General features: G+C 46.2%; 1 protein-coding gene across 16 annotated transcripts in view; it reads right to left on the reverse strand.

Annotated features, from left to right (window-relative positions):
* Positions 1 to 16,562, reverse strand: part of KCNMA1 (potassium calcium-activated channel subfamily M alpha 1) — a 711,960-nt gene that overhangs the window by 195,188 nt on the left and 500,210 nt on the right. For all 16 annotated transcript variants that reach the window (XM_032491958.1, XM_032491957.1, XM_032491943.1 and 13 more), the window contains exons 10-13: positions 12,949 to 13,059; positions 10,267 to 10,372; positions 8,309 to 8,391; positions 4,691 to 4,760 (exon numbers count right to left, since the gene is read on the reverse strand). In XM_032491958.1, the coding sequence (XP_032347849.1) occupies positions 4,691 to 4,760; positions 8,309 to 8,391; positions 10,267 to 10,372; positions 12,949 to 13,059 (370 nt within the window). The remainder of the gene's footprint in view (positions 1 to 4,690; positions 4,761 to 8,308; positions 8,392 to 10,266; positions 10,373 to 12,948; positions 13,060 to 16,562) is intronic.

The raw sequence follows: 16,562 nt of genomic DNA on the forward strand, positions 1-16,562 counted from the left end.
CAAAAATGACCAGCACAAGGAGATGCGGGTTCTCAAAAATATCTTTGGAAGAACAGTTAAGAGAACCAGCAGCATTTGGCCTGAAGAAGGGCCAGGCTTCCCGGGAGACAGGATGGTCACCTGTGAATAGCTCAGGTGCTGCTGCGACGGGTGAGATTAGGCTTCTCTTGCTTTGTTCCAGGGGCCAGAATTAGGTCTGACTGGTGTATATTACAAGAAAGCCATTTTTTGGCTTGTTTTTTAAAGGAACTTTCTAAAGATGTGATTTGTCTAATAAATGGAGAAGGCTGTCTCCAAAAATGCAAGGTCTTTGCCCCTAAAACTCAGGACGTGTTTCTCCAAGTCGCAGTAGATAGACTTTTGCTTTGCACGGGAGGTGAAGTCAAAGCCCTTCTAGGTTCCTGCCAATGCCAAGACTCTATGGCCCTGAAATTACTGTTTCTCGCCACTTATCAGCAAATGCAAGGAGCACCAAGGAGGCTTCCCTTCACCTGCAGGACTGTGTACGACAGATGTGCTCCTAGAAGGAGACGGAAGACTCCACTGTGGAAACAACAGCACATACAGTGGCTCCATGCTTGGCTTTCAGAAATACCACGCTTGTGAAATTCCTTCTTGCAAAATCCGGTTCTATAACAATCTTGTAAGCCCTAACCCAGCAGTGTTTACTCCTAGGAGAGTTGACTGTATCATCCCTGATGAGAGCAGTTAAAATAGCTCCAAGTGTGGGCCTGTAGCAGATGGGAATTTCCACCAAGCTGAGTATCAGAGACCTTCCCACACCATAGACTCAGTTCCAGCCTTCAGCCCTGCCCCTTATCCCATTTCTCTCCCTTCCCTTCACTGGCTTGAGAAGGCTACTTTTCCCCTTTACTTCCCTGGCATCATGGAGAGTATCTCAGGCTAAGAGGAGAAGCACTCATGTTTATGAACATCATCTGAGAAGAACTGAGGAGAAATTAAATCTAAGTCACAAACAAGTAAATCATCAAGTATGAAAGGAGATTTGGGTGGTCCAAGCCTCAGACAGACACCACACCACCTTCACGGCACCTTCAAACAAACAAATGAAACATTTCCAAGATGGTTTCTCACATCCCGTGTGCCATCTAGCATATGAAGCCCAGGATTTGAGGTCTTGGGTCCTGCACATCCCCATCTGGTACTGAACTCCTTAGACATTTTTTATATGCTATTACACAGAAAAGTCAGATCTGTTTCATTTCTCAGCCTTCTTTTTTGGCCATCTTATCTTCTCCAATCATAGGTCAGGGAACCAGGAGGGATATGTCAAAGGAGGGAAGGGAAGTCTGTGTGTGCACAAAGGAAAGAGGGAAGACTGACCCAGGAACTCAAATTGTTTGTTTCTGGCAACTCTGTCCTTTTCCATTTGAGGGAAATTTGGGTCCGGTGGGAGATGCCAGCATTACTACACAGGAGCCTAGAGGCAAATCCTCTCTAATCTGGGCTATCAGACCTGCTAAGGCAGGTCTAGCAGGACCAGGTCTTCCCTCTGTTTCTGCTACTGGGCCACTCTCATCTCAAAACAACAACAACAACAACAACAACAACAAAACAAAAACAAATAACATGAAAACAGGCTGTCCTGGGAAACCAGGAAAGATGAGTTCCATCCCCGGTCCTGTCTCTCACTCTGCATGCAACTTTGGGGAGGCCACCAGGAGGAAGAAAGAAGGTCATTTCAGAGAAAACACTTTAACATTTTTGCTCAAGTGTCAGGTTTACAGTGAGAAAGCTCAACGAACTTGCATCTTTACTGGGCCATTGGGACTTGGCTTCCAGGTCAGAGACAAAGACCTCTTTCTCTAGAGCCTTCTGGGAAATTTTTAAAAGTCCATTAATAGCTAAATCATCAAGAGTGACAATTTTCCAAGATGTCATAAACCATTCTTTCCTTAGAGAGTTTTAAGCCATTGGCACTCAAATCAGAAAATGCCCTGAGTCATCTTTTTTCCATGTTTGGAGACAGCCAGGCTGAGTGTTTCCATAAATTCTATTGACAGTAAACAGATCTACTTTGGAGAACATGAATCCTTCTCTTGGTCCTGCTTTGAGGAACCAGAGTTTGGCTCAACATGCAGTGGCTCTATTTAATGAGAAGGTGGCAGTTGGCAGTTCTGTCTCTTAGATGCACTGGCTGCCAAGTGACCAGGAGTTGTACCCACCAGAGATGCTCTGCCTGACACAGAGCTTAGACCTACGGTCTGAAGTCACAATGGGATACTAAAATGCACAGATGGTCAAATGAGGGCTAAACGAGAAAACGGATGTCAAAGCTCTTTTAAAACCATAAAATACGACACAAATGTCTGAGATTATTATGATGACAAGCCCAGGACCAGTTTTATATGGAGAGAAAGAAGACAGCTTCCCTGCACCCCTCTAGGTCCTAGAATACTACCAGCATTAGGTCATAGAGGATTGAAATTTTCCATATTTTAAACCTGGTATCCAATTGTGGAATTAACTATCCTTTGGAATATGTTGACAGTGACACAAGTGTACACACACGCGCTGGGTTCTTTCCTGAACACAAAGTTTAATGGATGGAGACCTCTGAGCATCTAGTCATGGGTGAAGTGAAAGTACCAAGAGAAGAAGCGAAACAGTATTGTAAGAGAAGAGGAAGAAAAACACATTGAAAGGTATATAAAATAACCTTAGAAAACAGCAAAACTGTAAAGCACAGTAAGAATGCCCACCTGCACATCTACGAGGAATGAGATGGCAAAACCTCACCTGTGAACTTCCTGTTCTTCCTCTACAAGACAGAAATGAAATGGTAGAGAAAGGGGCCCTGGGTCAAAGTCACTATGTCCCCTGCAGCCCCGCACATCTTACAAGGACGAAGTCTCATACGTGACTTTTCCTAATTCTGACACCCTAATAGATTGGGGTGGTTTTCAACAAAAGGTGTTTTAAGCAAATAATCATGGATTGGTTGATGTCTTCACCCCTGTTTCCGAGTAATTACAGTGCAGAGGTTTGTAAGAAAAAGGCAGCTTGCTGTGATCATAGGAATCCTGACCAGGTGCCATCTGGATCCTAGGTTCATGGAACTACTTTTGAGTTTGGCAAGAATCACATAGCTGAGATCCTTCTTAATTTCTTGAAGATGCTGCATTAGCACTCATTGGAAGGAGAGAAAAAAAAAAAAAAGGACCTGACATCCCTTTCTAAACATACAACATTCATTTTCCTATTCAATCTAAATTCAGCCAAAAACCTTAAACAACAGCTTAAAGCACTCCCACACGAAATGAAATCTCAAATCAGAAAGCAAAGAGGGAGCATTCGTTGCCTGGGGAGTTGTCACCAGCCACAGCCTTGCTAATAAAATGCACCTCCACCTGCAGGGGCTGCTGTCAAAAAAACTTCTCCAGATTGAGGCTGGTGAGTTGCCAATACCCTCACTTTATCTCTCAGGGGTCCTGGGTTTTCCAGAGACAAACAGGACACGGTGACCTGGGGTGCCCACCAACAAACCCACTGGCTGGTGCACAAGGCTGCCTGCAGTGGCACCACCTGGGAGGGCTGGGCAGCGGTCGGCAGTGGACAGCAGCCCGAGGGGGGGGCCCAGTCACCGCCAGCAGGTGCCTCTCAGCGACGCCTCTGATGGGCTTCCACCCGGCAAAATGGGGCCGCGCTTGCCAGCAATTAAGAAATAATGGCATGGCGCTGGCGCTTTTGGCAGAAGGCGGTCTACTCTGGGTCACCTGACTGCCTATTTCGTGGGGAATATGGCCCATAAGATGGGACACACACTCACTCACAGCCCAGCAGGGAGTTATTCTGTTCCGAGAGGACACCTGGCTCCAGGTACTGAGTGGCCTCGGTTTCTCATAACTGGTTTCACATCAAACAGAGGAAAGGTGCCACCTTCCCTCCCCTAAAGCTGTCTCCCTGGGACTTTACTGACAGCCAAGTGAAGGAGAACGGCCTTTGAATGAGAGACGGGACTCCAGTTTACGGAGGAGTCACAAGAGAAACAGCATAGATTTCCAAGGTTTGTTTTCTTTCCCATCCCCCTTGTAAACTGTAACGCTAGGAAAATTCCTGTTTAATCTCTGGAGAGCCAACTATTTTCCTGAATTCAGCTGTGCAAATTCTCATCTTGAACTTAAGAATGCCGTGTTCCACATTCTCCACCTAACATGTGGTCCGTTCCCCTAAGCTCATCTGGTCTCAGACAGAAAAGTGCCATCACTTGCCTGGGACACGCTACACCTTGACTGCAAAATCCCTACGGGCACAAAATAGGACTTCACTATATCCATCGGGGGTTGGAGAGTCAGGCAGAACGTTTGACCACATACTAGGTATTCAATAAATACCGATGGAAGAAATGAGTGCAGCACATAAAAATGGAAGTTGCTGGAATGGGATCTAAGAACATGTCAGTATTTCTGAACCTAGGGAACCAAGAGATGCTTCTTGAATGTATGAGTCAGTATGCAAAGGAGTTTGCCTCCAGTGACCAACTGCAAACAATGTGTTTGGACTGAAGAAATATCCCAGGGAGGTTTTTAACCCATCACCCCTCTTCACTTGGTCTTTGGACTGCATGGGCGTGTGTGCATGTGCAGGTGCTTGTGCAGCTGTATCGTGAGGGGAAGAGACTGGACCCACGCGTGCATCTCTGAGCCTGCGATAGGCTTCACCATCCTACCTTGTTGTGATACTGCAGCATCTGAGTGATGATTCTTATCTTCGGATGGTAGTTCTTTATGGAGATTACTCTGAAAAAGAAAAGAACGAAAGCTGAGCCAGGGTCTGCCTTACCCTTGGAGTCTGATGGGGAGATTAATTTGATTACATCCAAATGGAGTGAACATGGGGCCAGCCGCCAGGGCCTTCAGAGGGGTTGCAGGCACTGGGCCAAGTTAAACTGAGTTTCCACCGACATACGCCATGGTCGTGTGAAAAAGAAATCACAGAACGGCCACAGACCGTGTCCCAGGCATCAAAGAAGAGACAGATCCCGTGGTGCCTTGGTGACGGCATGTGTGGACTAGGGGTGGGGGTTCTGGAGCAGGGGTCATAGGCTCACTGCCCCCACAAGCATCTAAATAAAGCCAGCCCAACTAGTGGGGCCAACAGAGGTTTGCAATCTCACATACCCTAGGGAGGAGCCCAGAAACAATTGGCCCTGAGTCCAATTCTCCGAGTTAACAACATGAGGCAACAGTAACAAATCATACAAGCAACCTGACAAATGATTCTAATTGTCACACATACATGGCCACTCTCACAAAAATGATTTCTGTGCAGAGCTCTGGGGATAGGACCAATGACTCGGCCTTTGATAGCTAACAGCATCCAAATGATGCCTTTGATGCTGGTTAGAGATAAGTGCCAGGGCCTTGCAGAGGTCGTGGTCTGGTGGAAAGTTCCCCCAAGCTGCTCCCCGACTGCCCGGCCCCACCCCGACTGCCCTTCCTTTCCCGTGACAACCACGGAGCTAAAATGGGAGGGACAGGGAGCAGGGAAACAGAAACACCTGCATTCCAGTCCCAGCTATTATACTAACAAACTGGGGGACCTGCAGGAAATCCCTGGGCGCTCTGTGACTGTTTCCTCGTCTGGACATTGAGGGCAACAGTACCTGCTTTATGTATTTCACAGGCATGGTATGAGCAGCACATGAAAAACCAGATGTGAAAATGCTTTGAAATCATTAAAAGCGCTCTCCACGTGTAAGTTATGGTTTTTGTCATTACCGACTCTGTCAGAGGTGACACTGTACATTCCCTTCTGTGACAAGGAAGGCTAAAGAATGGAATTCCACAGAAAGGCCCACCGCCTAAGCCTAATCAGAAATGCCAGTGCGTTCACGATGACCACCCCCACCAACTTCCCACCAGGAAACGCCCCAAGCCCCATCCCTTTTTGTGCAAAGATGGAGAGAAGGCAGCCCAGCCCAGGGAGCAGCTCAGTCTGAAAAGCTCCCACTTGAGAATTTCGGAAATGGATCACGCACAAGCCTCTCCCTGCACAAATTCACCCTGGGCTTTTGCACTTGAAGGATTTCATTTTATTTTTGAAAAAGTGTTGTGTTGGCCCAGGCTTATAACTCAAGGACTTGGAACCTCTGTCAGCCCTTGGAATTCAGTTCACAGCATCAGCCAGTTTGCTGCATTAGCTCATTTCAAATGGATCTTTTACATTTTAATTTCAAAAGGGGCAGACTGGTCTCATTAAACTAAGGAGAAAGCAGGATTATACAAATTAGGGAAAGACAGAGCCCATTTTTAACCCTGAGCTTCCCACTTCCTTCGGAGGCCTGGGCCTCAGTTCTGACTCCCGTTAACGGATGGCTTAATTACACTTCTGATACCACCTTTGTTCTGTCATTTTTATGCCTTGGCATTGTGCCAGTCACCCTGGTAACCTCCACATCTTCATATTAGCCCTATTGTAGTCCAGGCTTAAATAAAATATTGTGATTAAGAGAAATGCCCACTTCAAAGCCATCATCATTTCAAAGCTATTATCAATTCAATTATCATTTCAATTATTAAATTAAAAAAAAAGGTATTTCCAACCCCCAAATTCCTCCGTGGGGGTCAAAACACGAAGCTTCATCTTCTTGTGGTTTTTCGTTTGAAATTCTGAAGATGATGTTCCTTAAAGGCTACATTTTTATGTACGACACAAATGCGAAGGATGGAAATCCCAGTGCAGGGAAAGGGCCAGCTGGGCTCCCTAAGCTGAGGCCACCGCCGTCAGTTTCCAGCTGTGACTGGTTAGGGGCTGATGGGTCCAGGAGAGGAAGTAGGTCCCCATTCCACCATCTCCCAGCAGCCTGGCAAGCCCAGTGCTTACAAGCGTTCATGCACTGACTTCCTTAAAACGACCACACTAAGCATATTGCCCAAGAAAAGCGAGTGGAAAGAGAACATTGTGCCAGACAGATGTCGCCTGCCAGACACAAGGACCAGAAGCTGAGGAGGACTTGCTCCAGAGGACTGTCCCCACCTCACTGATGGGAAAGCTCATGTTCCTCGGGGCCACTGACAAAAGCAAAGCAAAGGAGATGCGAGCATTGTCCTTGGGCAAAGGCAACTTCCCTCTCCTCCAGCTCAGGCAAATTCCCAGGACACAGTAAACCAAGCTGCAGGGCAAGGGGAATCTTGGGCTCCTCCACCCGGAGGATGGCTGTTCACAATTAGGCAAGAGTTCCTGGGAATACAGTGGGAGTGAAGTGTTTTCTCTTAGTTCATCTCTTCTCCAGAAGATCCTCTTTATTATCCCCTCCCAGCTCTCTTAACTAGGAAAGAAGAGTTGCAGCAGGAAAGAAGAATCCAAAAGAGCTTGAACTCTCTGGGGCAAAATATCTTAACTTCCTAGCCATTTCATGGTCACAAGATGTCTGGAATATGGGTCTATGGGAAGAACAAAAATGGAACAATTTGTTTCTGGAATGAGAAAAGAATAAGGAGCTGAAGTTGACCAAGGAATGGCCTTAGATGGGTCTTGCCCATTTGCAGGAAAGGCACTGGGCAGTGTCTTCCAAAGACTGTCACCTCCCAGGAAGAGGTTCTGTTAAAACAAACAAACAAAAAAAAAAACGAGGGGGCGTGGGCTTGCAGTTAAATAGGTTTGAGAAATTCTCTATGGAACATTATCTTAAAAACTCATAGTAGTATAAAAAGCACCAAGGAGGCTTTCAGTAAGAAAACTTTCATTTGGGGAAACTGGTTGAAACAAGATTACTGGTCAACAAACTCCTCTTTGTGAGAGGTACTAGTCAATGTGCTTAGACGCACTTGGAAAGCTCTAATCTGGGCTTTGCAACCTTGTCACTATTGACATTCAGGACTGGATGACTCTCTGCTGTGGGCGCTGTCCTGTGCATTGCAGGATGTTGAAATGCATCCCTGGCCTCTCCCCACCAGATGTTATGACAACAAAGAACATCTCCAGATATTTCAAGTGTCCCCTGGGGGATGAAATCATCCACAGTTAAGATCTCTCAGACCCACTCCCTCTTAGGGAACATGGTACCCAATTTCAGGCCTACTCCCAGTGAAACCTATCTTTCCTTTGCTAGTCCTGTCTAAAGTATCTCCAACCCAAGACTGGCTGTGAGCCGCAGAGCTCCCATCTTTTAAGGACGAGCTTTTGGTTGACGATGCCTTGTGTCATTGTCCTCCATTCCCACCCTGGGCCTGTGCAGGTGGCAAGCTGTGAGGAGGCTAATGGGGAAAGAAGGTCCCACAGAGACAGTGCAGCAAGTGGCCACAGAGCACTCAGCACAGAGCCTTCCCTGCCTCCCTGAGGTTACCTCATGATGTTGGAGGCATCTTCGGCATCCGGGTCTGCGCAGTACTTATTGGCAAGGATCAGGCAGGCATCTGCTGACTCTATCTAAGACACCGAAAGGAAAATCACAGAAGACAAACGTATAAATAACCATGCTTGGTTGCAGTCTCTCTCTGCTGACAGCTCTTGGGGAACCTAGTGCTTTGTAAGGAACAAGAAAAAAAATAATCCTGAGAGATTATAGTTTTTGTCAAAAGTGTAGGTTGCAAGTTCTTGTTATGGTATAAACATTTCATCTTGTTGCCATTGGAGGGTACAACATGTACCTTGGTAATTATACTTTTCATTTTGCATAGCCTCTTATGTGTAAGCTTTCCAGATTTCTTGAGATAAAAATTAATTAAGCCTTTCAGTCCCTTCTCCATCTCCTTTCCCCACTGTCTGCAGCATTATCCTAATTTTTCCTGTCAGGAAATGGAGTTAGGTGAGCTGAGCGAAACTCCTTCTCTCAGACTACCAAGTTAACTGAGGAGTTGGGGATTCAGAAATTTAGACACCGAAGTCCTTCATCTAACCTTTTTTCACCTCTTCACTGTGGAATAAGAGGAAATGAGAGCCCTAACTCAGACAACAGCTCAGTGCTGATTAATATTCAATTAGCATTCGGGTATTCAAAAGCCAACAAACCTATGTGTAGGAAATGATGTGTTACAGGTGACCCTCAAAATACAACCTCCAGACTTATCTAAACACGTGCCAGCAGAGACTTACTCCTTTGAGGGGATCATGAGTTGTGCTAATAACTGCTTGCAGCTAAATGAGGTCCATCAACAATAACCATTCTCCCCAAGTTCCTGTAAGACTTCACATCAGACATAATTTGGATCACGTCTGGATAATACTAAGATTAACTGGACCCGTTAGCATAAGAATCCCCATGCTGGCTCCATTCTGTCCTCACCTGGGACGCTGCACTTAACAGACCGTTCCTGTGTTTGGTGGGAGGGCATGGTTTCCTCCACGGTGTATCACAAATTGTCTCTAGTTTTCTTTCATAAAGCAAAGAACTTAATTAAATCCTTTTGGCTTATTCATGTTTGCCAATTACATTATTTACAGAACTGTGCGGTGGCCACGGTAAGCAAGTAGATGTCAGTGGGCTCACAATGTTATTCTGTGCCCGCTGGCATGCAATACTGCACGTGCTTACAAAATCTATACAACATGAGTAAAGTAGCAGATACCATTCGGCGTCCTCCCTTTCCCTGATAAGCCTTAGAAGTGTGGTTTATAAGAAGATTCTAACTTATTAATTTCTAGAAAGAAAGATTAGCCCATTACCAAGGGCTATCAGATAACCCGTGTGTTTAGTTTTGCGCCTTTAGTCCTTGGTGAGGACAGAAAAGAAGCTCAAAACATTTTATGGCTTGGTTAAACTTTATTTTACACTTTATCTTAATGTTCCTTTCTGATGTAAATAACAGATTTCAGAGCTATGCTAGGTCCAATTTAAGTATTCAAGATGGGGAAAGGAGGAGGGTATAGCTGAGTGGTAAACGGTGCACTTAGCATGCATGAGGACCTGGGTTCGATCCCCAGTATGTCCACAAAAAAAAAAAAAAAAAAAAAAAAGAACCTAACTATTCAAGATGGGAATTACTTGATTATGATGTCATATACGAGATTACTGAGGCCATACAACTGGTCTACTTCCTTCTGTAATGCTGATATTAAGGGAACTGGCAATGTCTAGCCAGTTATGATTAATCCAGGTGTGGAATGCTTATAGGTGGTCTACCATGGACCAGCAGAACAAAGTCCTGGGACCAGTGCAAGGGTGGTATCAAGGTGGGTAGTATCTGGTTTATCTCCTTAGGGGTTTGGAGGTGACTCTTGGCCACCCTGGGAGGCATGTCCCCTCACGAGAGACACTCCCCCCGCCAGATGGAGTAAAAGCAGAAGTCACTTCTTCCTTCTTACCTTGACTCTTGCAAGATCATGTGGATTGAGGACCGAACCCTGATAAAATTCCACCTGAGTAAAATGTCGTTTGAACAGAGCCTCAAGCTCCAGGTTAGGGGAAATGCTGTGCAGAGAGAGAGAAAAACAGCCATTAACATAATAGACTCAGGTACTGTAGCCCCCATTCCGGCCAATTTTCACAGAGAGGGACCTGGGGAAAAGCTTCCATGTTCAAAGGAGCCCTCTTTCTTGCCGTAAATAACAGGCTTGCACTCAAGGGAAGTCAAACCCCCGCCCAGCTGAAAGCCTAAACCAAGACCAAGTTAAAATAAAGAAGTTCATAACCTTTACAAAGTCTGAGGTCTACGAGGCAAAATGTCTTCAACTTCATTATGAACGGAACCCTTATTTTATGAATTGAGAAACTGAGGCTGTGACACCAGGGGTGAGCCGAAGGTCTTCCTGGCAGACCCTCTTGCTGCTCCTTCCACCAAAAGCCTTTTCTATGCTTCTCAACCTCATGGGCTTTTCACCACCCCCAACCCCCCACCCAGAACCCAGATCAAAAATGTCACCTCTGAGCAGCCACACACAGAGTTAATTCACTCCCTGTACCATTCTTGATTCACACGTGTGTACATTACTCATCATTCTCAATGCTGAGCTACATACTGCCATCTTTCCCATTGCAGGGCAAAGATTAAAAAAAAAATGGTTGACCTATTCATTCATTTATTAATTCTGCAGAGATGAAAAACATCTACTCACTGTTAGGTACTGTGCTAGGCACTGGGAGATGACATTTAGTTAGAATCTACTAGGTGCCAAGGACTGAGTTAATCAACTTTCATCTACCATGTATGTAATACTCAGTAATAATAATAACTGCTAATGTTCTTGAGCATTTACTATGTGGCAGACACCATTCTAAGCCCTTGACAAGTATTAACTCATTTAAACCTCAAAACAACTCTAGAGGAAGGTATGTTATTAACCCAGAGCTTTGAGAGGTTAATTAACTGGGCCATCTACTACAAGGCTGACACGGATGGATGCTGGGGACACCAAGGTGAATCCCAGCAGTTGAAGCATGAGCAGCCAGCTTGTGGATTCAGACTAAATCAGTGGGTTAGAGAAAAGCAGCTGCCTTTGCCAATCCCACCAGTCTTCCAGATCCATCACAAGTCAAGCCTCTTTCAGGATGCCTGCCCGCCTGCCCTAGAAATGCAAGGAGTGTGGTCTCTCCGCGATGCAGATGCCCCATATGATTCCGCCATTGGATTAAACTGACTTTGGTCTGTCAGTACAGGGTCCCTGTTGTGCTCTCCTTATTGTTTATGTGCTCATTGAGACGCCCAACCAACATGAGGGCAGAACCTGTACCCTACACTGCTCTTGAACCTTCCAAGCGCTCAGCAGAGGACGGGCCCCACTGCGGGTCATCAGTGGCTAAGGAGTGAATTAGATGCACGGGATCTGCTCCTGGGCCCATGGCCTGGCCGGTCTTTTCAGAACCTGGAGAAGCCACCACTAAGGAGAAAAATGCTAGAGCTCGAACATGGTGGCCGGTTTCGTGTTCACAAGTGCCGAAAGGAAGGAGATGCCCAGAACAGCCACAGGGCCAAGCTGACTGGGATCTCAGAGCAGGACTGAGTTCTGGGCAGCCAACCCCATGTCAAGCCAACACCCGCACGTGCACTTTGTCCCTTGGCAGCTTGGGGCTAAGACTGGCCCCATGATCATAAAAGAAGAGCACAGGGCCACCCACATCAACATGCCCAGGCCTCCCAACTCTCCATCCCAGTGGCAGGCTGCCTTTTACCTAAAAGGGGATCAGGCAAAGGGTCTCAACAGCACTGAGTGGAGGGGAGAGACCTTGCTTTCCCCACCTGTAAAACAAACTGGATAAGACTTACCTCTTCAGTCCACTGTGCAGCCTAATGCATTTTCTCTTCTACAGTAATAGCTAACATTCACTGAGCACTTACTGTATGCCTGATTCTGCTCTGTATATTTTAAATGGATTACTTCCTCTCATTCTCACAATAGCCCAAGAAGGTAGATAGAAACCATTTTGATCTCCCCATCTTCTGGATGTGGAAACTGAGGCCCAGGGGGTTGAATAACTTGTTCAGTAAGTGGTTGAGTCAGGATTCAGATAGAGTACTCTGAGCTGAGCACGTACTTTTGCTCCGTCTGTTGATGTGAGGAGAGACGGTGTGCATGGCGACCAGCTCTGTGTGCTACACTGCAGGTCTCTGGGAACGGCAGCTGTGATTACTGCTACTATCACCTTATACCCTGCTTCCTCTTATGTTTGTGTCTGCTTGATTGCTATGTTGGTCCTGCACTCATGAACAATCCACACCAGACTCTGTGGACACATCTGGATCGCACAGACCCAGACAGCTGAGGGGACAGTAATGACATATTTGACCCATAATGAACCCCACCCACTGTTATTGGCCGGAATCGCCTCCATAGAGACAGGTGTTGTTCTCACCTTGAGCTAGTGTGTTGCTTCCCTTTCCATTGCTTCCACATTGTCCTCTCTAATGAGGCCAGCAGAGATCATGGCTGATTTAACTCTGCCTGGTACCTCAATGCCACCCTCATGTCACCCCTCCTACAGACACTCAGGAAGTCCTCCTCAGGGGCGCCTGGTTGGGCGGAGGGTCTCAAACGGCAGAGGCCTCTTACTTGTGAAGAAAGACGATCTCCACGTTGACATCGTCCCGATCCTTGTGCAGAAAGTCCTTCAGGAAGTTGGAAACGCTCTCCAGAGTGATGTGTCCACAGACCACGATGTGCCTGAATGAGAGAGGAAAATGAGAGGAGGGCAGCCCAGCGAGGACCCGGCACCCAACCCCGGCAAGATAGAGGAAGCACGCAGCTGCAGGGACACATTCGCCTCTTCCGAGGAGGCCTCCATAAAGCCCAGCTCCCCTCCCCAGAGGGCTGTGAGGCAAAGCAGCAGCAGTGCGGGAAGGTGCTCAGAGACGCCTCGACAGAGAAGGCATATGGCTTCTCACCTGATGCTGCACAAAATCCTATTAAAAGCCCAACCGTTTGGCCAAGTGGTTTTATGCATTTAACAATAAGTGACATTATGCTCGCACTTAAATGCTGCATTATCAAGTCCCTTGCAGATTCATATCTCTCCCTTTCTGCCCACAAAGCATCCTCCCAGGAGATTTACCGAATGAGTCTTGGTTTATGACATAGAGCTTATCAGGTAATGAGATAACAAATCTTGCTGAAACGATGATTTTGTGTGTAAGAAAGCGGACTTTTATCAGGGTGGCTAATGTGCGGCTTGACACCTTATGGGCCCTGCTGGCCATAAGCAGTAAAAAGGAAATTTTGCATTTTTCCGCCGTAACTCCTCCGACAATGGGGGCAGGTAACACTTTACGGTAAGTGAGCATTACTCAGGGCTAAATGGGGATGGGACACCTATGGAATCTGAGATCATGCCGCAGGCTGTGCGACCCCAGACAGCTGCTTCCTCAGGGTGCCTGAGATTTCCATGAGAAACAAAGAAATTTACCTCACGATGGGGGGAAGCTAGGAAGGGATGAGGATGGAATTGTCTGCCTGGTTTCAGGGTGGTTTGGACTTCTGTTTCTGGGGACAGCGGCTTCCCCTGAGGAGATGGACCCATCTTCCAGAACTACTGGAAGAACAGTGCTCCCAACATCTCTGGGCTCCTGGACCAACGTGACTTTGACACCGGGCTAGACTGTGGCCACTTACATTCATTATATATGATGCTCAAGCAGGAGTAAGTCCTGTGGTGCGAGAGTTAGCCCCACTGCCAAGCCTGCTGGCTTCCAGTAGAGAGACTGCACAAAAGCCTCAGCCCAAGTTCCTGTGCCCCTCAGGCTGACAGTGGCAGACAGAGGCTGGCTCCCTGGCTGGGCTTTGAGGCACGGGCAGGTGGCGGACGTGAAGCACAGTACTTTCGTGGGAAAAATTTAGGCCCCCTGCACTTCATAATTGCTCCATGCACGTTCCAATAAGGCAGAAAGCTCACTGGCGGCTGGAGGCAGCTCATAAGAGGAGGCAGTGATGATCACTTATGTAATGTTCCATGAGATGCCATTACAAGAGCCTGCCCTTCCATTGTAATTTGGTGCTTGACTAAGTATGTGAGAATAATGCGGTAAACTCATTGGTGAAAGGATAATGATGCAGAACAAAGAGTAAATCAATAATAGGCACGATGCAGTTAATAATATCACCATTATGGGCTGTTACTGCTACGGAGCTGCACTTAGCAGAGGCCCTCGTGGGGGAGGGAAGGATGTCAACGGGCTACCTCCGAAGAGACGTTTAATGTGATCACTGTGCTCTCTGGCCAGCACTGCTAGGCTAAGGAAGGTCCTTTGGCCACCCATCCAAATTGTATGCCCCCAAACCCGCATGACTAACTCCCTCCTGAAACACGTCATATGTCAGAATCCATGATATAAACTGAACAATTAGATTATATACATTTTCATCATGTCATGTCTTAAAGGGTTACTTGTGGCATGTGTGCATTTATATGGACAAAACAGGCTGCAAATGAATATGCATGTTCTGAATAAGATTTCTGATTTTTCTTTTTGAAGTATAGTCAGTTTACAACGTTGTTAGTTTCTGGTGTACAGCATAGTGATTCATTTATACATACATATTCCTTTTCACAGTCTTTTTCGTTACAGACTATTACAAGATACTGAATATAGTTCCCTGTGCTATACAGTAGGACATTGTTGTTTATCTCTCTTATATAGCAGTGTGTATCTGCAGATTCTGAAGATTTCTGATTCTGAGCTTGCCAATGTGTTCAGAACATGATGGAGAAACAGGATCTCCCTCCTGATCTGACCTCTTCACAAATGGCAGTGGGGCTGCTGGGGGCGATTCTAATGCTCCCTGCCCACAAAATTCCATGATCGAGAACAAGGCCAGTATGAATCCAACGTATGGGCTAGATATATGGTTGAGGCTATTCCTGAAAGTAAGCCAGACTTGATTCCCTGCTCTGCCACCAAGGATGTGTGTGATTCTGGGCAAGCTACTGATCCCTACTCAAGAGGGGACAGAGCTGAGAGGTTAATACCACCCCACCACCCTCATGCACCAAGGACTGCAAAGCTCCAAGTTCTATACCAGCATAAGCCTGGTTATCATTCAGAGCTGGACTCAAATCAATGATAGGTCTGGGGAAGTGCCAGTACATCCATCCTTCCCATCCTGTATGCAAAGCACTGAATGAACATCTGCCAGCACTCCCTCTTCCTCTTCTGAGATCATTCATCTCCAGGACAGATGTGTAAGAAGTGGAAGGGAAGGAGATGAGTTCACCCTCTCACCCTTGAATCAAAGACTCAGCCAGCTGATTTATTCAGCCTTAGAAAAGAGTCAGGGTTCTCTTAGTTGAAAATGTGCTGGGTACATATAAAATATATTCCAATGCAATCAATATTATCCCTTAAGTCTTTAATTAGCTTTCACTTCTCTTAAGAAGTAGACGAATGTTGGCAGGAGAGGGGAGAAAAAAAAGGATTGACTTTTCTCATTTGGTGCTAGCTGTCCAATACCACTCGAGACAATTGAAAATATATATCTTTAAGCTACAGCATGACTTCTGGGGTGGAGAGTCATCTTTATCAAAAAGGAAGGGAAAAAAAATATTCCTTCAACATAATTGGTATTTTTGCTCAGAAAAAGGGAGATTGATTGAAAGCAGATTGCCTTTTTGCCCAAGAAGAGTTATTAGGTACATTATCATGGCAACCTTGGAGAACCCATATTGTTCCAATCTGTCCTCTATCTGATTTGAAGATTTACAGCTTCCCCCTTTTGTGCCAATAATCATTTCCCTCCATTTTGTTTTCCATACAGTGGAAGTTATCAAGGAGCCCACATATTGAAAAGGTTTGAATGCAGTTAGAATTGATGTATGGGGAGAAGAGCTGCCTCTCTAACTCTGCATCTGCATTAGAAGATCTGCTCCCACCAGCCCGGATCTGAGGGAGCGCCGGGGGCCCTGCAGGAGTGCAGGGGATGAATGGTGAAAGGGGAAATTTTATTTTCCAGAAATAGTTTCAGGACTCTTGAAATTTCCAAGGGCAATAGTTTGAGGAAGGATGTTATTGCTGGGAAAAGAGAAGCAGAATTCCTCACATCCTCAGTGATTTAAAATATAATTGAAATATTCTGAGATTGAGAGCAGGGTGTGCCCTCCTTGGAAGCTGAGTGATGCTTGTTCACGGTGCATGATTTGAAGAATGCCAAAAAGAACCTCTTCCAAAATTATCTCT

The sequence above is a fragment of the Camelus ferus genome, chromosome 11, assembly GCF_009834535.1.
Source record: "Camelus ferus isolate YT-003-E chromosome 11, BCGSAC_Cfer_1.0, whole genome shotgun sequence".
In the NCBI taxonomy this organism is placed as follows: Eukaryota; Metazoa; Chordata; class Mammalia; order Artiodactyla; family Camelidae; genus Camelus; species Camelus ferus.